The sequence below is a fragment of the Ahaetulla prasina genome, chromosome 3, assembly GCF_028640845.1.
Source record: "Ahaetulla prasina isolate Xishuangbanna chromosome 3, ASM2864084v1, whole genome shotgun sequence".
In the NCBI taxonomy this organism is placed as follows: Eukaryota; Metazoa; Chordata; class Lepidosauria; order Squamata; family Colubridae; genus Ahaetulla; species Ahaetulla prasina.
In genome coordinates this window covers 118,402,228-118,424,310 of record NC_080541.1, presented here as the reverse complement: position 1 = coordinate 118,424,310, position 22,083 = coordinate 118,402,228, and the positions used below count along the sequence as shown (strand labels likewise).

The 22,083-nt window shown below is 40.8% G+C and overlaps 1 protein-coding gene across 4 annotated transcripts in view; it reads right to left on the bottom strand.

The window, feature by feature from the left end:
• The window catches only part of PBX1 (PBX homeobox 1), a 313,418-nt gene extending 294,137 nt beyond the window's left edge, over positions 1–19,281 (bottom strand). For 3 of the 4 annotated variants that reach the window (XM_058178989.1, XM_058178991.1, XM_058178992.1), the window contains exons 1-2: positions 18,368–19,280; positions 14,941–15,014 (exon numbers count right to left, since the gene is read on the bottom strand). In XM_058178989.1, coding sequence (XP_058034972.1) covers positions 14,941–15,014; positions 18,368–18,558 — 265 coding nt within the window. In that variant the 5' untranslated portion in view covers positions 18,559–19,280. Of the gene's footprint in view, positions 1–14,940; positions 15,015–18,367 lie in introns of all 4 variants that reach the window. The other variant, XM_058178990.1, reaches the window with a different exon arrangement.
• Positions 19,282–22,083: the final 2,802 nt, after the last annotated feature.

Below are 22,083 nucleotides of genomic sequence, written 5' to 3'. Positions count from 1 at the left end.
CCTCTCTGTCTCTTGTCTCTCTCTCTTTCCCTCCCTCTCTCTCTCTCTCTCTGACCATCCCCGGAGTGGGGGAAGGAACCTCTGAACTGATGCTGGACCTCCGTGCTGTGCCAAATTGGCGAGGACAGCCTTGCCATTCAAACAGGCCCAGCCAGTCGCCAGCCTCCCCCTTCCTGCCGGGCGTGTGAGCACTTCTGGTGAGGAGGAAGAAAATGTGGTGGGAGAAAGCTTGGCAGGTATCAGAGGGGCAGTGAGTGCTTTGTGGATCCTAAGGGGGGGTCGAGTCTTCCCGTTCACAACATCTCAGGGGTTCAGGAGGTCCACGCTCTTCCCGCTGCTGCTTGGCCTCCTTGGTGCGCAGAGGCAGGAGATGGTGGTCACAACACAGGTTTTGTTCGCTGCCTGCGAGCTCCAGGCAGCAAGCAGTTGAGCGAGCAAGCCAGCGATCTGCCAGCTGCCTCTAAAACACCACTGGCCTTTCTCCCTGCCCAGTGAGGGAAAAGTTGCTCTGCCATGAACGGGCAGAGATGGGCAGTGAGGGGCGTGCCTGAGCAATGCTCCTGCAACAATAAAACCTTCCCTTCCTCTGTGGAAAGATCGGGGCCTTTTTATTTTGTCCTAGGCTGAGCCGAAGGGATGCTGCGGATGCAGGTCGCCATCAAAGGCATGGGCAGCCCAGCTCTCAGCTTCTGCCAGCCCTCCGGGTGGCTGCCCCACATTCACCCTCCTCTCTGCCTCGGATCCTGCTGCTCACAATGAGGAACACGCTTTCTGGCCAGACTGGCCGGGGGATGGGTGAACAGGAGGCCTACTCTGCACCCACTTCTCTGCCGTTGTCAATGGGCCCAGACCATTGCCTTGATTGCCTTGGGTGCCATCAGCTGAAGCAAATGTACTGTGACAAAGCCGCCCCGAATGGGCAGCACAAAGACAAGTTGCGCTTCGCTCCTGCATGCTTAAGCTTTGGCATTTGCTACTCAACCCCCCCCCCCGCTGTGCTGTCCTGCTCCCCGCCACCACAGCACCGTTACCTTTAGGGAACTGCCTCAAAGATCGCGTGGCAAGAGAAAAGGCAGCGGCAGCACATGCTGCCTCCAGACCGGCCTTGGAAAAGCCTGCTCTCACAATTGGACTCCCTTTCTTCCAGAATTCGTGTGAGGAACTCTGGAGCTTAGCGGCAGCATTTGCATGCTTTAACAAACCCACTCGTCGCTTTAGTGTGCCTTTCCTCCCCATAGCACTAATTCTTAAAAATTTTGGTTCTTGCATGAGCGCTGGGAGAAAGGGAGTCTGATTGTGAGGGCAGGCTTTTCCAAGGCTGGTCCTAGAGGGAGACAGAGATCAGTGTGCCTTTCCTCCCCATGGCTCTAATTTTCATGATCTTTAGATGGGCTTTTATTTTGTCAGCCAAAGGGCGGAGGGAAGGAGAAGAGGCTCTTAACGGTATGTAGGGAATCTGTATCTGCAGCATCCGTTGCTTGCCAGTGGGTAGGCAATGAAGCGGCGCTGGGCCACATGGGAGGCAGCTAGGCTGGGACTTGGGACTTGCTGCTTGCAGTCATTCACCCAGGCAGATCAGGGCAGATCAGCACTATGTGGGATGCAGCCAAAGGTAGCAAGGCCTCAGAGCCGAGGCAAGCCAGGGAGCCAGACGGAGAGCAGCAGTAGCTATGCCAGGCAAGTGGACAAGATGAGGAGTGACAGGGCAGGCGGGGCAGGGAGGGGCATGGCCAGCCAGAATTTTTACCACCAGTTTTCCCGAACCAGCCGAGACCAGCTGAATCCCAGCACTGACTATTCTTAAGATAGGACTGATGCTTCATGGCATAGGGCCGGGCTATTTACGGGACCGCCTACTGCTACCGAATACCTCTCACTGACCCGTGCGCTCTCACAGAGAGGGACTCCTCAGGGTGCCGTCAGCGAGACAGTGTCGTCTGGCGACACCCAGAGGAAGGGCCTTCGCTGTGGGGGCTCCCGCCCTCTGGAACGAACTCCCTCCAGGACTTCGTCAACTTCCGGACCTCCGAACCTTCCGTCGCGAGCTTAAAACACACTTATTCATCTGCGCAGGACTGAATTAGATTTTAAATTTGTTGGTTTTTAATGGGTTTTTATCATTTATATTGTTTTTAATAATTTGGCTTATTAGAATAAGTTTTTTAATTGTTATTTTAGTCTGTATTTATATGTTTTACTTGCCTGTAAACCGCCCTGAGTCCCTAGGGAGATAGGGCGGTATATAAATATGAAAAATAAATAAATAAATAAAAATGTGGTAATCTGGTAGACATATCCCATGGAGATTAACCTTGTTTCCATTGTATCACCCAGATCAGCATACTTTTCCTGGGCAGAATCATGGCAAGTCCTACTTTCACTAGTCCAGTATTTTCTATTAGTGTTATCTAAGCTTTTAGAGACTGCAGTGAAATAATTAGAATTATTGTAGCTGCACATTATGCAGAAAAGGAAATAATACATAGATGTTTCTTCATCTGACTTTTATTTGAATTGATGCCTCTCATACTCCATGGCACTGGCCTTATCATCCCTGCAGTGCCCCTCTATTTCCTTGTCTCTTGCCTCAAAACCCAACAACCCCCAAATACACCCTTACAGTCAATGGGTATACAGATGTATCCTGTTTGCAAAGCCAACAATAAAAACTGAAAGAATCTCAAATTTCAGAACTGCAGAGACATTGTATATAACAGCTTAATGACATTAAAAAGGACAAGGCCCACAAATCTAAAACTGCTTCTCTTTTTCTAAAGAGCATCCAGCAGATTTACAATATGGACCTGACTTTTTCTTAATCCCAAATAGCTTGCCACATTAGTCCCTAAGAGGTACCCTTGACCCCAGAAATATCTCTTTAAATCAGTGGGTACTATATAGTATCCTGAAAGATTGAATCTCCTTCTGGCAATGCCATGGTCATACAAGGCTCTCTATTCCTTCTGGATGGCTCCTAGAATGATCTGTTAATTCTTACAAATGCTCAGAAAAATAAGGAATTTCATTTTTAAAGCAACTCAAAGAAATTTTTTATAAGGCTTCTAATAGACAAAGAGAAAAGGTCTTTGTTTAAGAACCAGACATTAGCTTACTTTTTCATGGATATCTGTTCTCCCCCCCCCCCTCTCTCTCACACACACACACAGACTGTCATAAAATCATCAACATACCTACCTCTACACAATGTATCCAGATTAAGTTTCTACTTTAAAGTAACTCTCCCTCTCTCTCTCTCTCTCTCTCTCTCTCTCTCTCCCTCCCACCCTCCCTCCCTCCCTCCCTCCCTCCCTCTCTCTCTCTCTCTCTCTCTCTCTCTCTCTCTCTCGTTGTCCAGGCAATGGCCAGGAGGTCAACAATAACTTGAAAGCACACAAAACATTGCTTTTAAAAAGGAAAGAGCTTGGGGAATGTGCAAGCACAAAACATTTGTGAAGAAGTTAGAAAAGAGGAGAAAACAATTTTGAGAAAAACAAAATGTTCTCTGGCTCAGATTAGCTGATAAAAGTATGGGAAATATGCAAGTATATTTTAAGTTTAACAACTTAATCAAAACTGTCTGAGCAAAGGGTATTGCAATTCTATGTGTGTCTTCAGCAGCACTCATCATTATTCCGTTTAAGAATTCTCATTCATGAATTCAACCTTGGGCTACTGTGAAGGTGCCTTCACAGGCAGTAACAACTCTTTGGTCAACAAGAGAATTCCTTTGCAATTTCTCCAAAGCAAGTCTCAAAAAATCCCATGTCCTTTTTCCATCACACACTGATTTATATCTCTACAATTTGAGGCTTTCAAGGGAAGTCTGAAAAGCAAAATTTTAAGATAGCCACTTTTTTGTTTCTCATATACATATAAAAATGGGGAACAGAGTTTAACAGCAAAGTTATATTTGTTCAAGAAACAGGAGGAAAACAAGGAACAATCAAACCAGAAAGAAACAAAGCTGGGAAAAAACAAGTTGCAAAGATAGAAATATCCAGACCTGGAAATAAAGCTTGCAAGTTCCTGGATAAAATGTGTTTTGAAAACAACTGTAAAAAGAACAAGAAAATTGAGATCCCCCCTCCCCCTGGATAAAAGTTCAAAAACTTAACTCTATGAAATCCTATTTAAACCATTATCTAGGCTCCTATAGCTTATTTCCCCTCCCAATGAGAAGTTCTCTAGCTCATTTTCTGCAGCCAGATTCCCTTTGTCTTTATATGTTTCTCTCAATTTACTTTCATCTCAATTCAAAGAAGGAGGGGGCACATAGGGGGCAGCAAGCAAAGGCTGTATAATTCTTAATTCTCTGAAATCTCCCATTTCTAGAAGAATTTGTGCAAAACCTGCATTATAGGATTCAATATAAAAGAAAGAACCTCTCCCTCACTTGTAATCCCATCTGCTTTTATTCTAAATTGCTAAACTGACTTTTCTTTCAGGGAGGAAAAACTGACTCCTGCACAACAAGAATTGCAAGACTCTTTTGGGAACTGGCAGCAGGATCTGATCATATCATCCAGAGAATGACCTCTAGAAGAAAAAAAAACTTCAAAGAATTCCAGAGCTTTTTCTTTTACATATACTCGCTCTACCAGAGAACTTCAACAACAATGCTGAAAATATATCCAAGTTGTTTATTAATGCTCCTATTGTTCCCTTTCATTATATCAAATTAATATAGTTGTTGCATACTTTTGCTTATATATATGTTTTTATGATGAGTTGTTGTTTTATATCAATGTTTGCATATACTGTTGTGACAAAATAAAATAAAAAAAAATACTAAAAGCCATGGTAGTGAAGTGGTGAATGCAGTACTGCAGGCTACTTCTGCTGACTGCTGGCTTCTAGCAGCTTGGCACTTCGATTCTCACTAGCTCAAGGTTGGCTCAGCCTTCTATCCTTCTGAGATCGGTAAAATGAGGACCCAGATTGTTGGGGGAAATATGCTGACTCTGTAAATCGCTTAGAGAGGGCTGTAAAGCACGGTAAAGTGGTATATAAGTTTAAGTGCTATTGCTATTCTTAAACACTATATATATAATGAACAGCAAATACAGTATATGTTATATACTATCTTTCCTGCCCAGGAAATTACTTGTTCTCAAATTAAAGTAGTTAAAATTAATTAAAATATTGTAGGAAGGGTCCCCTCCCCAGAATAAAATATTCCACAGGATAAGAAAAGAAACAGAATAGAATATATTCCCCTAAAGGAAAAGAGGAGAAAAAAATATCCTTAACAAAGGCAGAAAGCAGTCTTTCGTCCACTAAAGCAGCCTGCAGGCAATGCTTAAGGAAACTAAGTTTCATTCATAAAACAACTAGTTAAAGGATTATGCAGTCTAAGTGCTATTGCTGTCTTGATTATTTCCATAAATTGTAAGTTATAGAAATAGATTAAAGAACTCCTTACAGAAATCTGGAGTAGATTAGAAGCAAGCAAGAACCTTATTATCTCTGTATATATTTTTTGCTAAACAAAGAGAGTGATTCACAAACTGTCATGATACACAAAATGTCTTGATGTTTTTATGTGATTTCATATTAGTGTTACCACTAAATACCTGGTTCAAGATACACACATACACAAAATAAAAAGCATATTGTACATTTAGAATAAGAAAAAAAATCCTTTAGCTATCAAATCTACTGAACACCCTGTTTGCAAGTTAGTTCCAAGAGATAAACCCACAAAACAATAACAAGCACCTCTACTTGTGATGAGCACTACAGAAATCAAGAAGGAAAAGGGCAAGAAAGTAAATCTGTCCACAGGCTAAATATTCTTCCTGCGATGTTATCTCCTACGTTTGTTCAAAGCTTTCTTGAAAGCTTTAAAACAAAAAAGGACAGCTTATAGTGTCCAATTGTCCATATCTCTAAAACTCTGTTCTTCCCATTGTGACCTCCAAACTAAGAAGAGGAAGATATGGGGGGGGCACTTCATTGCCTTGTGTGCAAAGATTAAGGTACTCCAGATGTGCAAATGTTAGAGAATAGACCAAATAGGCAGAAAGCAAATTCCAGCCACCTCGGGAAATATTGAGCAACATATAAATGCAGGCTCTGCAAATAGCATGAGATTGTAGGAAGGAGGGGGGAAAGCTTTGGCAGATACACCCACCCTTAATCCTCCCAGGATACCTCAAGAGGGGTATTTGCTCAAGAATGTAAAGCACATATACACACAAAAAGAATGGGGTGGAAATTAGTGGAGCCAAATATCAATTCACAGCCATACAGAGCATCCCATCCAATAGAAAAAAGAGGCCGCAGTCATTTGCTAGCAAATCATCCCATTCAGAATAACAGAATGGATTCCAGCATCTCTTTCTCCCTTGCTTTTAAATGCATTATTGAGATTCACTGAGTCCCAATAAAAGCTAAAGTAATTCCAATCAAATGCAGGCCAGAAGGAAATGGCTTCTCAGATATGCCCCAATCCTAAAATGGTCATCAGTATGGTGATTCATTGTACCAGTAATACACATTTTCCATCAGTCCTGTAGCTAATTAGCAAAATGTCATGTTGCCATAGACTCACTGAAGTTCCATCATATTCTGCCCAAAACTGCTCTTCATTTCAATGGGGCTTGTCAAGGCTTCCCATTCTTGTGTTACTAATAATTTTGAAGCCTAAACCACCTGAGATGGCCAAACCCCCTTCCCTCGTGACATGGCTATCCTTCAGTGCTTCTATGCTTGGCTTGCAAATGGCAACCAAGTGGAAACTGCTGAGAACTCCATTATTCCCAGGCCAGCTGTTTCACTTAACTTCTTAATCTACATGAGCAGACAACTCAACATGACACTCACTCAGATACATGTGCTCATAATTAAAAGGAGAAACAAACCCCGGAACTTGGTTTTTGTATGGTTTTCTACAACCAACTCTGTGGGGGGAGGGTTGTCCAGCAGCATTCTTCGAGACTGCCATAATCATGGTATTGACCTAGCTTTGTGTTCAGCATGGTTCATTCTTCTGTTTGTCCACGTGATTGCTCATGCATGGGACTAGGAACAGGATATTCACATGGAGAGGCAAATAAGTGTGAGAACTGGGTTTTGGTGTGTAATTCTTCTTGTCTTCTGTTCCTTTGGCAGTATCTGATTAGGGTCATATTTTAAAAATCTGACTAATAATATAAAAGGCAGACCGTCTAACCAAGCCTTATTCTTCACTGCGATTTTGTATCCAGTCTCAAACTGAATGCCTTACGGAGTTAAATAACAGCAGACAGCAGGCAGTATAAAGTATAAATTACAGAAAGCAATGGAGTAAAGAGATTGTATGCTGAATAAATTAAAGCTTTCAGTTGCAAGACCAGTAATGGGTGAGGAGGAATTAGGAGTCATGGAGGCAGTAGGACAATGGAGTCATTTTTAACTCTGGTGGGAACTGAGAGCACCTTCGGTGTTGAACTGAATTTATAGTCTCAAACCAATAAAAATTTTGGTGTTTATTTTCTGAGTTATTAGTTATTAACATTTAAACAGTATTATTAAAATGTTTGACATGCTTTTGCCCTGCCCCTGATTTTAGTCCCATCTTAGATCTCAGTCCATCCTTTCAAGTCCCAAAAACAAAACAAAAAACCAATCAATGGATTTTTTCTATAAAGAAATAAAAAATGACGGGAACTTAAGCAACAGGCTAAAGGACTTAAAAAGCTTTGGTGCCTCTGAGGGAGCCCTTAGCATTGCAGGAGGGATACTGCCACAGTGACTGTGACAATCCTACCAAACTGATCATATCATAAATATGGACAGGATGGAGATTGTTTAACTTTTATTCATGGTTTGGAGGAGTTTTATTTTTTTAAAAAAACTGTCCAATCAATTTTGCAACCAATATGAATGCTCTTTCTTTCCTCAAAATGGTGGGGACCAATGTCATTGCTTTTCAATAGTCATGGTTGGAGAAGACTCTTTGGCCTGCAAGCAAAAGGAAGGCTTGGGGCATTGGGGGAATGCAAGTTGCTCTCTATTGATGGCATGCAAGGAGGCAAATGCTATGGCAATGCAGAGACAGAAGTTGTCAGGTTCCAACCAAGATATGGAACACATGTCTTAGCATGTACATGTTGGGCTTGCTCTTTAGTTGTCCCATGCTGATTTATTGAAAAAACACTGGTGGGGGGGGGGAGGGGGAGGATTGCTAACCTCTCTGAAGACAAGCTCAACATTCAAAAGGATCTTGATAGGTTTGAACAGTGGCCTTTATTTAGCAAAATGCAGTTCAGTAGTCAGAGTTTTGCACTTAGGAAAAATCAATGCACAGCTACAAGTCTATAAGTAGTCTATTGCTCAGCAGTCCTGCTTCTGAGAATGGACCACAGATTAAGCATAAGTCATTTGTGTGCTACAACTGCCAAAAGAACTAATGCAATCTAGCCAACACTAGGCCCAACCTGGCCCCTAGCAAATGACAGCACATGAGTGAGTCAAGTCAGTTCTGCCTTTCAGTTGAAATTAAATAAAATCCATCTCTTCTACCAAATCCTATGCCACAGAGGAAACATTCAAAAGAGGAGAGATGAGCAGAAAGCATAAAGAAAAACAGATATCGGTAGTTAGTAAACTGTTAATGACCTTGGCTGATCCATTAAAGCTAAGCAGGGTGGGATTTTGTTTGCACTTGGATAGGAAGACACCAGGAAATCCCTGGGCTGTGGACTGGCCTAGGAAGTCACAAAGCATTCAGGAAAATGGAAAAATTGTGCCTATACTCTTGGCAATGAAATAATAGTCCAAATAGTCAGCAGGAGTCAAACATGGTTCAAGTGAGACTTTATAACGACCGCTTTGACTCACAGAGGCCATGAATCATCATCACAGGATGTGTTTGTGTGTGTGATGGCAGTATTATCTTAAAAACACCTTCCATTGATTGTAAATTCCCATTTTTATCACATAGCGTCTATAAATTTAATAATCACCTAGCAGCTAGCATGCATTAAGGGAATGGCTCTACTACCACCAGTACCCATGCCCAAGCAGATAGGATACCAGTCTTGTCTAAGATATGTGGGGGGGGGGATAGCTATTGTTCAAATGGGAGGATTCATCACATTGAAATAGTTACTATACAGGAAAAGAGTCATTTCTTTTAAGGAATCAGGAAATTGGAAATGACAAGGTTTAGCCAAGGTAAGGATTCTGTATCTCTTGCTGTTCATTTCAAGTTTGCTCAGCATCACTATCAGATACACATCTGTAAAAATGAGGGTAATTCTCTTCTAAAGTCTTCTCTTTGGCATTTCAGAGTCAATGGCTAAAGCAGAATGGTTGAATGTTTCTGAACAAAAAACAAGCATATGAGGTGGCACAGTGGTTAGAGTGCAGCACTGCAGGCTACTTCAGCTGACTGCTGCAGTTCCGCTCATCAAATCTCACCGGTTCAAGGTTGATTCAGCCTTCCATCCTTCCGAGGTTGGTAAGATGAGGACCCAAATTGTTGGGGGCAATATGCTGACTCTGTAAACCACTGTGAGAGGGCTGTAAAAGGACTATGAAGAGGTATATACATTTAAGTGCTATTACTATATGATAGTTTCAATCACTTTGCCTGTGATTGCAGGCAAAATGTTAGGCTTGCCTGCCTATCCTTTCTTCCATCTCAAGTTCAGCTCCAAATAAAGTAAGTAGATTTACTTCTCCCAAAGAGAAGAGGAGGAGAGATCCTGATCTGAGGAAATCATTGGTATGTTCTGATTTCCTCAGACCAGAGTTTCTCTTCCTTTTCTCCTTGGGAAAAGTAAATTTACTTACTTTTTTTCCCCCCTACTGATTCAAAAGAAGGAAGGTTACAGTTTATAGTCAAGGCAGGCCCAAAACGTTTACCGCCCCAGAATTAATAACAGTTAAGCTATTTTATTAATACCTCACTCTAAAATAAACAAATGAATAAAAAATAAAGAACAAATAATGTACTGCATGATACCAAGCATCTGCCTGCTCTGAATAGCTATGCTAGAGATGTCTTTGTAACTGGAAGATGTAGGTAATGCTAAAGTTCTTCTCTCAATGAATAATGTCGATGAACACTTTCTCAACTAAAGCTATTTCAAAGCTACATTTTCATAATACAAATTTAAATCTCAGTCATACTACCCAAGTGCATATGAATATTATCAATGTGATCATTAGTGGCTGCTGTTGTCATTCACTAACATAGATTAAAACTTTAGTTTACTGCTTTTCCCATTTAAAAACACCCCCCACAAAAAAGCAGTTTCTAGTTCAGTCGATTTTCCAGTAACAACCCTTTTTACATCACCTTTCATCCATTCAGATTCCAACATAATGTAGAATATCCATAATAAATTACTAAAACTAACACAATTCAATAAAACACTTGGCAATCTAATAACATCTAGACAGATGAGAGGATGAAATCAATTAAGATGTCTGTACAAATAGATACAATTTAAAATAGCATCTAAAATAATGTAGACAGGCTTTCTTCTTCTCAAAACTATTGTTGAAATAACCTACTTTTGAAGAATGCTGGAAAATCCAATTGGAGCAAAACTGACTCTAAATTTAAATCCTGGGTATCAATTGTTTATTTTTATTTTCCAAATTAATTTAAGATGTTGGTTTTAACCTTTAAAACTTAAATCCCAACTATCTATGGGACCACTCCTTATGAATCAATCAAGTTATTAGACTCTGTATGGCAGGCTACTGTTATTTCCAGCCCTGCATAATGGCTTAATGTATATTTCACACTTTGTGATGTTACTGTTTCATATTTTAAAAAAATGTTTGTAATTCTTGCAGGATGATTTTTTTTTAATGTACATTTAAGGCAACTTGAGGAACTCACTCATGGGAACATTCATACTTAATTGTTTTTGGAATACAAAATGAAATATTCAAAAACATGCACAGGAAAGAATGAAAGATACCATGCAATAAATCTAACAATCCACCACCAGCCTATTTTCTCTCTATGGTAGTCTTCAACTTACGACCAATGAGTCCAAAATTTCTGTTGCTAAATAAGACAATTGTGAGTAGTATCCCATTTTACGACCCTTTTTGCCACAGTTGTTAAAAGAATCGCTGTAGTTAAATGAATCATGCAGTTGTTAAGCGAATGTGGCTTCCCCAATTGTCAAAAGCCAGCTGGGAAGGTTACAAATGGTGATCACATGACCCGGGACAGTGCAACCCTCATAAATACATGCCAGTTGCCAAGTGTCTGAGTTTTGATCATGTGACCATGGGGAGACTGCAACAGTTGTAAGTGAAAACTGGTCAAAAGTCACTTTTTTCAATGCTGTTGTAACTTCAAGCCAGTAGTGGAATTCAAAAATTTTTACTACTGGTTCTGTGGTGTGGCTTGGTGGGCATGGCAGGGGAAGGATACCGCAAAATCTCCATTCCCACCCCACTTTGGGGCCAGCCAGAGGTGGTATTTGCCAGTTCTCTGAACTATTCAAAATTTCTGCTACCAGTTCTCCAGAACTTGTCAGAACCTGCTGAATTTCACCCCTGCTTCAAGCCGTCACTAAACAAATGGTTGTAAATCAAAGACTACCTGCATTCCAAAGGAAAGGCTGCTGCTGAAAGAGTGATGCCTTTTAATCCCCAATATTTCTCATTTGGGGCACATCAAACTCTCCTTTTCAGGCCTTCTGATCCTGCAAGCAAGAACATCCACAGCTTTCTTCTTCTTACATACTGTACAGTACAACTTATCATGCTTTCCATAACAACTCCTGTGTTAAAATTCAAGTAATTGTGAAATCTATTACATTTATCTTATTCAATAGTAAAATATGAACCAATCAATTAATCATAACTTTCTCTCTGCCCATGAAGTGCATGCTGAATCTAGACAAATAATATAGAGATGCAATATAATTCCCCTCGTGATACATCAATATTAAATCTTGTCTTTTATCATTTTTGGAAAAAAAAAACATGTTAAGATTTCATACAACTCACGGCATTATACATCAATGATTCATGACAACCAAGCTTATATAAAAAGTATCCATAACTCCTTTAAAATAAATTGAAATGACAGCAGGTAAGGGAAAATTTTGGCCAGTAAAGACAATCTGCTCTTTAAAAACTTTATAGACACTTTGATTTTATTCTAGCAATGTTAACACCATGAATATTAGTTGCACTGTCACAAGGAATGGTGGTATAATTTTCGGCATACTCTAGAGTCGTCTAAAAATAGTAATAGAATGAATACCAATTCAGTATATTGGAACGCCATGGCTGAAAAGAGATACAGAAAAAAATACTAGCTGAAAACCATATTAACAAAGTGATATTTTCATCTGTTGTGATGAAAATAATATTTTTATGTACTGGTTGCAGTATTCCCCAGTATTGGCCTGTGTATTTATTCCTATTCTATCTAAAAAAAAATCAAATCTATTTCTTAAACTCCCTGGGCAATTTAAATTGAACATCATAAATCTTAGCCAGAAATATTCTAATAGCACAGACGTATTACATGAAGGAAAATAAAATGGTGTGCTAAAAATAAATTTGCTAAAACTAAACAGGTTGGAAATGGCCAGGTGCTTATCACCTAATTTTTGCTCATGGCCAGAATACCGAATATGTTTTCAATTACTGTATGTAACCGGGTAGAAAGCAAATGTAAATAAAGTATCTGCCTGAAATACCCCTGGGACCTGTACTGCACCCCGCAATCCCAGTTCCCCAGACCAGTCAAAGTGCTCAGGAATATAGTCAATCCTACCTTAGATTTCGCCAGTTTGAAAATCATGATTATGTCTGCATGTTAGCATGCATATTGGTTGCAAAGGCAAGGGCAGAAGACAACGGAAGTATACAAATAGGAGCAGTGAGATAAAAATATGCATATATAAATAGGAGTTTGTTTTTGTTATGTGTAGTCCCTCAGATTATCCTGTGGCACATGGGTGGGCAATTCACAAACTTCCCATTAACATTTTTGTAGAGACAGGATTTTAATAATTGTTTATTATAATTCCCTCTCGCAAACTTCCTGTCTCCACATTTCAACAAGTAATACTTCCGAATGATAAAACAAGCAGAAAAATGTCACAAACTGATATATTTTTTTTTAAAAAGCCACCAAACTCTATATTTGTTTGCAGAATCAAATGGTTCCATCTTTTGTCAGGTCATATAGAAATTACAATATGCAAATAACATGCATAACTAGTTACATTGCTCTTAGCAATAAGAGTTTCAGACTGATCCCTCAGTTCTCAATATTCTCTCAGTGGCTAATAATGCAATGGAATGAACCAGTATTAGGATAATGCAAGTTTTCTCATCTCACCCCAACCATTAAACTTCAGAGAGAAGAGGAAGAAATTTAAAGAAGTTGCATTCTAATCAATCATCCACTACAACTTTGAACCATGCCAATTTCCATTTAGGACACAAATCAATTAAAGACTGTGACAAAGAAGAGATTAAGAAAAAAAAAGAGCCCTTGAAAATGAATTATACTGCAGCTTTAAACCACAAACCCAGATTAGGTTTGTTCAGAAAAGATAGGAAAGACTAAAAGAAAATGTAACCTGGTAAGGGTCAGCTGTTGTTCTTCCTAGACTTACATATTTATTCAAGCTGCATTACATCCCATTAAGAGAGACTGTAGAGACCCCTTTACATTATATTATAGGAGACACATAATGAATGGCTCCTCAAGAAGGTCAGCCTTCAGCTCTGCAACCTTAAGGGCTTCAGAGGCTTGAATGCCAATGTTAGGTGCTTTGTCTAGGTTACTAGCTGCACAAATAAGATTTAACAAAGGATCTCCTTAGTCATCGTATACAGATTGCTGGAGTCAAATAATCCTATTTCATTCAGCTTTTCACAGGATGCGGAACACACACACAGACTTTCAGAGGCACAGGAATTCAGTTTTCTAAAATGCACTATTTTCTTTTATGCATCACTTTTCAATGTATATCAAGTGAGTTTACAATCATATTTGTTGTCACTTTCATTCATGTCAGACCTTTTCCTTATTTGATTGAGATCTGAGTTACTGGCTGTTACATCCTCGTTGAAAAATGAGAAGAAAAAGGGAAAGAACAAGAGACAACACTCCACAACTGAGCATCTGACCCAAGAGCTGAAACTCAGCAACAGTTCACACTCTTGCTTTTTCCTCTGAGCTAAGGCAAAAGACAAATCTCTCTTTTCCATGAAGAAAAACATTTGGAAGTTGAAATAAATAAGTACCGGATGTCACTGAACATTGTTCACTGAGCATCTGCTGTTTAAGATCACCCTTGATTGATGACAGCTATTTTTAATTGTTGCTTTTAAAATTTAAATGCCCCCCTGAGACATGTTATAAGTGTATTAGCGCATGGCAGGAGGCCTGCGAGGTGGGAAACACAGAACGGGTATTTTCACGTCATTAACACTTGAATCCAAGAAATACAATGTAAAATAAAATAAACCTGAGAAACAATAATCAAAAAGGCTAATCCCCAATAGATATTTGTATGTTTGCCATGACAAAGGTTTTTTTCTGGTCTTTGTATATGCCAAAATGAAACATTTGTAATTATTCATGCATTTTTCAATGACTTTATAAAGCATTATAAAAGAAGAAAAATATTTCTGTTTGAGTAGATTATAAATTACAATCATGTAGCCACTTCTGTATTCTTTTAAATTAATGTAAATTGTAGAAAAGGTGCTAAGATAGAAATGACACAAGAAATATTCCTCTCTTTGTTTTTCCTCTTATACATAGGCACAATATCACATAAATCACATTCTATTTGCACCATTTAAAAATATGCTTACTTTAACAATTGCAATAGCAAAGGTGAAAATCTGTTCCTTTTCATTCAGATATATTTTTGGAATGAAATAGGTTTGCAGAGATATGCTTTAAAAGGAGGGTAAAAGATACAAGAAAATAATTAAATTTTTCCTTACCTGTTTTTTCTTTAATCTCACACAAAACATTAAAAAGTGCAGGTTTCATTCTGTGACAGTTTAGAGCATGTTTTCTGCAAGGAAATCAGAAGGGTTAGGTTTGAAGTGAGCCACAGAATTGTGAAATCTTTAAAAATAGATTACAGGGGATTCCTTATGCAAAAAAGTATTAAAGGTTATAGCTCAGTGGAAATTGTGTCCAAGTGAAAAACAGCCATTCAGTTTTGTACTGAATAGGATATCAGTTGGGGAACTATTTGACACCGCTATTCCAGCAGCATCCATAAACTATATTTGCTGGCCCGGCTATTAACTGATCAATGCCAGGAGCATGTAGAAGCCTTTCCAGTGTTTAATGATGATCTTATTCAACCACGTAGGGAACTTTTGTATCTTCCTCTTCCTTTTGCCCCCCTCTATTCATCCATGTCTTACAATTCTTTGTGTTGAAGCAGCTCTATTGGAAAGGTTTGAAAGCCCTTTAAGGAAACCTGAAGTACAGAATAGCTATTTTTAAGTAAAATAGTCTCAGAATGCAGGGCTATACTGCCAGAGAGAGAGAAACATCTAATAAGGCAGGATGGAAGTGGAAAGAACAATTACTTTCATGTTCCTCATAACTTACTGGCTTCCTTAAAAGAGTAAAAACCATAGTTATACATACATACATACATACATACATGTATGTGTGTGTGTGTGTGTGTGTGTGTGTGTGTGTGTGTGTGTGTATGTTTATAAATATAAAAATCAGGATAACAAATCATCACCATCACCACTACCATCATGTTGCTATTCTAGTATGCAAAAAGAGACAATTTATATGGGTCATTTCCTGCCCCACTTCCTTGTGCCAAAATTGGCCAGTTGTTGTTTGTTTATTAGGTTGATTAGTTTCATGTCCCAGCAGATTCCCATCGAAGGAAAGAAACAATCTCACATTGCTGTAACAATTACTATTTCTTTGACAAGTAATCTCTTCTGAAGATATGCTGCTATAATATGCAAGAAGTCTAATCTCATTGGGCATCAAAGAATGGGTTTGAGAATCAAAATTACATGTCATCAGAACATGAACATTTTGGTGCCTCAGGCAGAAAAATTGAAGAACCTTCTCATTCCACTGATTAACATGGAATGCAATCCATTAGGCTGGACTCTTTTGCCAGCAGCCCATCATTTCTATGTGCAAGAGAACATCCCACTGGTGTGTACACAATGTGTTGGAACTGCTTTCTTAGCAGTACCCAAAATCCATGGCTCTGTGGCTTGCAACTGGCACACTAGCACACAGTGTATTTTGATTTCACAAATATCAGAACTATTAAAAAAATAGTGCAAGTAAAATGAAAGTTTGCTAGCACATATTTTAAAAATATCTTTGATATTTCCAACCAGTGGGTTACACGAAGCAGAAAAATAATGAAATACACATTTTCTTTTAAAAATCTGGTCTGCTTTTTAAAAGTCTGTAAGCAGAGCTGCATACGTAGGTATGTAAAGAGTAACAGACGACGAATTATACTTGATATTGATTTTCAATTAGATTAGCACATTTAATAGTATCTATACCCACTAAGTATGTAAACCAAACATCAACTCTTGCAACTTTTAGAAACATCTTTCCTCTGCTTTGTCTTATAGTAATATTGGGAAGCATCATTCAGCAAAAGCTATTGTTCATCAAGTCCAAGGATTCTAACAAAACAAGGTTATGAACCCTGCACTTCTTGGCCCGGTGATGCTTTAAAGCTATGCTATATGCCTTATAGTAACAAGATTCAATAATAAGAGCTACTGAAATCTATGGAACTTGTAATCGTTTAAAGAATTCCACTGTTAGCTGGTGCTATATATCAATACCATATCAGTGAATACTAGGTGTTACAAACCATGTTAAGATATGCAATTTACCATTGACACATAAAGTCTAATAGTCAATCCCAAATGATTGTGAAAAGGATTAGACACGGAGTGCAAATAAAATGCTAACAGCTTTTCCTAGGTAAAATTATTCTATTAACTCTTGTCCTTTATTTTCCAATTTTATTTCTCCTTTATTTTCCAATTCTATGTTGTGGAAATTGATTTTTTTTTCCATTTTAATTTTAGATAAAGATTTGCAGAAATGTTTTAGGAGAGTGCATGCATATAGTTATATATACTGATATAAGTGTGTTTAAAAAGCTCAATTTTTAAAACTCACACAGGCACTAAAAGTGTAACACTATAGTACTTACACCGAAGTTTTACAAAATAATTCTAAGGGATTTTTTAAAAATGCTTCTCTTCCCCAAAATTCAGTGTGAAGAGAAACAAACTAACATGGTGACTTGTAAAAACAATTGCAATGCTAAAGATAAAACTATTGTACAAATTGGCAAATGCTTCAATGTGCACATACAGGCACATACATCTTGCCTTAGATTATGACCTGCTGTTTCATATAAATTCAGGTGGTTTCATATGTGGAAGCACATCCCAGAATGGATATCTAGTTGGGAAAGTAGCGACATTTACAGGCTGAATGAATTCTACTATCTTCTAGGCTTCTTAAAAGACTCAATTTATGGTAGAAATATATATTTATCCTTTTGAATATCACACATAGAAAAACACTGAGTTACCAATGCAACATCAATACTTGCTATCACAAGAGGAGGAAATTATTCTGTTTGTACAAAGAGGCCACCAAAGGGAACAAGCATTAAATGATATTAAGCTCACTGATTTTCAATGGGATTAAGTGTGATTAAGTTTTTATGGACTGTACCTAAAGAGGGAAGAGCTTTCAACCATGGCCTTCAAAAGGTTTTGCTTTTTTGCTATTTCAAAAACAGAAAACAAAACACCAGCCTTTTTTATAGCCAGTCTATTTGCATTTTTCTTTTAACCGGTAAAACTTACTCAATATATTTTTGGAATAATGGCTGATACGATAATCTATTTGCCTCCTCTGTTAGAAAGGAGATGCAGTCTGATATTTACACCCAAAGTTCAATCTCTCAGATATTACAGCTAAGAAAATGACATGATTTAACTTCTTTTTCGGATCAAATACAAATTAAATTGCTATTTGAGACTTTCAGTTCATGAACTACTACAAACAAAAGCACATGGGAAGCTGCAGCTCCCAACTCAAACAAACCATCCAGTCAAGTTAGCTGTTTAGCCTTGTCTAACTTAACTAAAGTCAGTCACAAGAATAACATCCATTCCTTGGAACCTCTTTTTCTCTGAAGACCTAGTAAAAACGTAATTTTAGGCTATTTCGGTCCTCCAGTGAAAATCTGATATTTCTTCGGGATTACTTTGTTTCCCGAAGGCTAAGGAGAGCCCAGAAAGCCCAAGTATTTGTCTGGATCAGATCCTCGTGTGAAATACGTGTAAGTATCATCATCTTCGTCGTCGTCATCACCCAAGGACTCACCTGGCCTGCGCTTCATCCAAACTCTGATCGGTGATGGTCATGATTTGCTGTAAAATGTCCCCAATGTCTTGTTTTCGTCCCCCCTCGGTTTCAGTGCCGGCAGCTCCGTCCGGCATATGTTGGGACAGGCCCGGATGGCCAGCCATCCCCACTCCGGCGTGGGAATGCATCAACCTGGGCTGATCATCCATCCCCAAGGCTAGGCGCGGACGGGGCCCCTTCTTTTCCCCCCTTCTCGAGCTTTTTCGGGAGCGCGCTTCTTGGAAGAGAGGAATCAACTGCTGGACTCGCCTTCCTTCCTTGCCTTCCTTCTTTGGGTTTTCAAAAAAGAATAATATTATCCCTTAACGAACCTCAAACCTCCCGAGAGAGAGGGAGGGAAGGAGGGTAGGAAGCAACACTCTCGGAATTCTTGTGAGGAGGCTGTCGGATCCAGCAGGAAAGGAAGCGGCGCACTGGAGCAGGATCAAGACGAGAAGCCGGATCGGGCTCGCTTTTTGCTGTTCTTTTTTCTCCCTGTCCCAGCCAGGTTCTCGCTTTTCGCTGTTGAAGTGGCGGACAGAGCAGCGCTGTAGGCGGTCGGCGGTCGGCAAACTACCGCTTAATCCTTCCTATGGCAAAAACCCGCCTCGATCTGAAAGGCGAAGGAAAGAGCCGAGCAAACTTTCCCTGCCCGCCCGCCCCGTTCGGGAGCCAGATGCTCTCCCCGAAAGGAGCTTCGCGCTGCGCAGAGCTGACGGCGAACGGCACAACCCGACGCCTCGGCCAAGACAGGGAGCCTCCCCCTCAGTTTGGCGTCTCGGCGAACTCCGGAGAGCCCTTTTCCAGCCTCCTGCTTTGTTTCAGGCTCAAGCTCAGGACTCCTGAAACTGACACAGAAAAAGCACAGCCAGGAAGGAAGGAAGGAAGGAGGGAGGGAGGGAGGGAGGGAGAGGAGGAGAGCAGATGGGTGGTGCTGATGAGAGAGCCGAGAGGGCGCCTCGCCCTCCTGATTGGCCGCCGCTCGCCGCCGATAACTCCTCCCCGCTTTCGCCATCACCGATCCCCCTCCCCCCGCGGGCGGCTGCCTGTCAGTCACCGGGTTCAGAGGTGCGCGGCGCTGGAGGCTCCAGGCCTTAAAGAGGCAAGCTGGAGTTAGAGGGGGAAAGGGGTTCCTTCCTCCGACTTAGTGGAGCAAGCAGCTGCCGGTTGATGGTAGTGCGTACAGAAGAGGCTGCCTTCAGTCAAAAGGTTGTTTTTCACTCGAACCCGGGAGTCTGATATAAAAGAAATGCAACTGACTCATAGCCTGGTAGTTGCTGTTGTAAGTAGCATACTTGAATAGAGCCCGCAGATCCTGCGTACAATAATAAACTTCTAGTTAGTCATCAGTATTATTTTGGCTGGGACAATCATTTGTTGTTTCTTTTTGTTAAAACAAAACGAAATTAAACTGGGAGCCACCCAGCCTGCCCGATCTGCTGCAGATCAGCCAGAGATCCACAGTAGATCAGATTTAATTCCTGCCCATCCTTCCAGTAATATAGGCAGACCAGCTAATTCCAGGGGGAATAAAATATCCTATCTGGGCCACACAATTCTGTCTGCACACATTTAATTATGAGAGGCATGATATCAATGAGAAATAATATAAAAGGCATTTAGACATTAGAAGAGATGATAAAGATAACCAGTCTGGGTAGTGTAGCATTTAAAGTGGCACTAGAGAATAGTGCTCAGCTAACTTGGTTACTCAGTAGCGTTTCTGCACACAATCAACCTTCAGAGATTCTCAATATTTTTTTTTTGCTCATGGTTCCCTACTGAGCTTCTGTAGCTTTGGGACCCTGCCCCACCCCACCCTACCTACCCACCCCAATAGGTGATATTAGGATACTGGGAAAAAGATACTTTCTGGGGTGCCGTTGACTTCTGGTGATTTCCTGAACCTCTGCAGTTCTCTTGGCAAGATTTCATATGTGGCTTGCCATTGCCTGCTTCCTAGGGCTGAGTAAGAGTGACTGGCCCTGGGTAATTCAGATGGCTTCATGCCCAGGGCAGGAGTTCTTCCAGTTTCTAGTCTAGTGGTTTAACCACTACACCAAACTGGCTCTCCTTTTTCTAATGAGTTAAAATTCCATTTATTATAGGCTTCTTTAATTAAGATATTTATTATAAATTGTAGTACTTTTCAGCATGTATGATGCTGAAATTAGTACGATGAGATATGAGGTTTATGACAAATTGATCATTCAATTTTACAGTGATGGAGAAAATAGGCCTTTATATGCTTTTTAAATTTATTTATTTATTTGTTTGTTTGTTTGTTTGTTTGTTATTTATTCATTCATTCAATTTATATGCCTGCTCATCTCAGTCAATGACTATGGGTGGCTTACAATTCAAAAAATACATTAGTTAAAATATTAAAAACATTTTAAAGCAATAAAACATCATTTACATCTTAATCGCATGAAATATACGTCTGCCGAACTTCTTCGACTGCGAGGTTCCCCCACCTCGCAGGAATGGCCCTCTGGGTTATCGAGGGCCGGCCTTAACGAGGGGTCTTGGGACCCGGAGAGGTGGCATGCGAGGAAGAAGAATTTGTGGGGCTTTGTATATAGGTTTTTTAATAAGGGTTTTTTAAAGGGGGGAGGGTAGTGTCGGGTGGGGGGAAGAACCTGTCGGGGAGGGCAGGTCTAGTCCCGGAAACTGTTCCCGGCGTTTATCCATTAGGTCCGAGGGAGGGGGGTGAGGGGTACGTTCCAGAGGTGGAAGTTGGTTCCATCTGTATGGTAAGTGGGAGGGGCAGATATGGCGGAAGCAAGGGGCCATATCACTTTCTGGGAGCTCGTGCTCGCTGTTTAAAAGCGATCACGTGCTCCGGCCCCCGAGTCTTTTCCCGTTTCCCGGTAGGCCAGGATCCTCAGAGCCCGGGCCTCCGGCTGATGTTATGTAATGCCCGGTCCGTGGTTAATAAAGCCCCCCTGATTTGTGACCTTATTCAGGGGGAATCCACGGACTTTATGGGCATTACGGAGACCTGGTTGGGCGCAGAAGGGGGTGTGCCCCTAGTTGAACTGTGCCCTCCAGGTTTCCGAGCATTCCATCAACCGAGGGCCCAGGGTAGGGGTGGAGGGGTGGCAGTTGTTATGAAAGAGGGTCTGGAGCCGAGAGAGACCACTGTTCCTCAGATAGCCAGCTGCAAATCCCTTCTTGTGAAGTGGGGCCATAATAATCAGATGGGTCTGCTGATCGCGTACCTGGCTCCTTGCTACGTGACTACAGCCCTGCCTGAGCTGCTGGAGGTGCTAGCCGGGGTGGCGGTGGAGATCCCCAGACTCTTGGTCATGGGTGACTTCAACTTGCCATCGGCCAGCTTGTCGTCGTCAGTGGTTCAGGAGTTCCAGGCTTCCATGACGGCCTTGGACCTGGTTCAAATAACTGAAGGCCCTACCCACACGGGGGGATCCGCGCTGGACCTGATCTATATCTCTGGACAGTGGTTTAATGATCTGGTAGTAAGAGATTTAGTGACGTTACCGGTGTCATGGTCAGATCATTTTCTCCTCCGCCTAGACTTTCAGACCGCTACTCACCACCGCAGGGAGATGGAACCAATACGTTGGTTCCGTCCCAGCCGCCTGATGGACCCTGAGAGGTTCCAGACGGAGCTTGGGCCGTTTCCTGAGGATCTTGCCCACGGCACGACCGAAGAACTAGTTGCGGCCTGG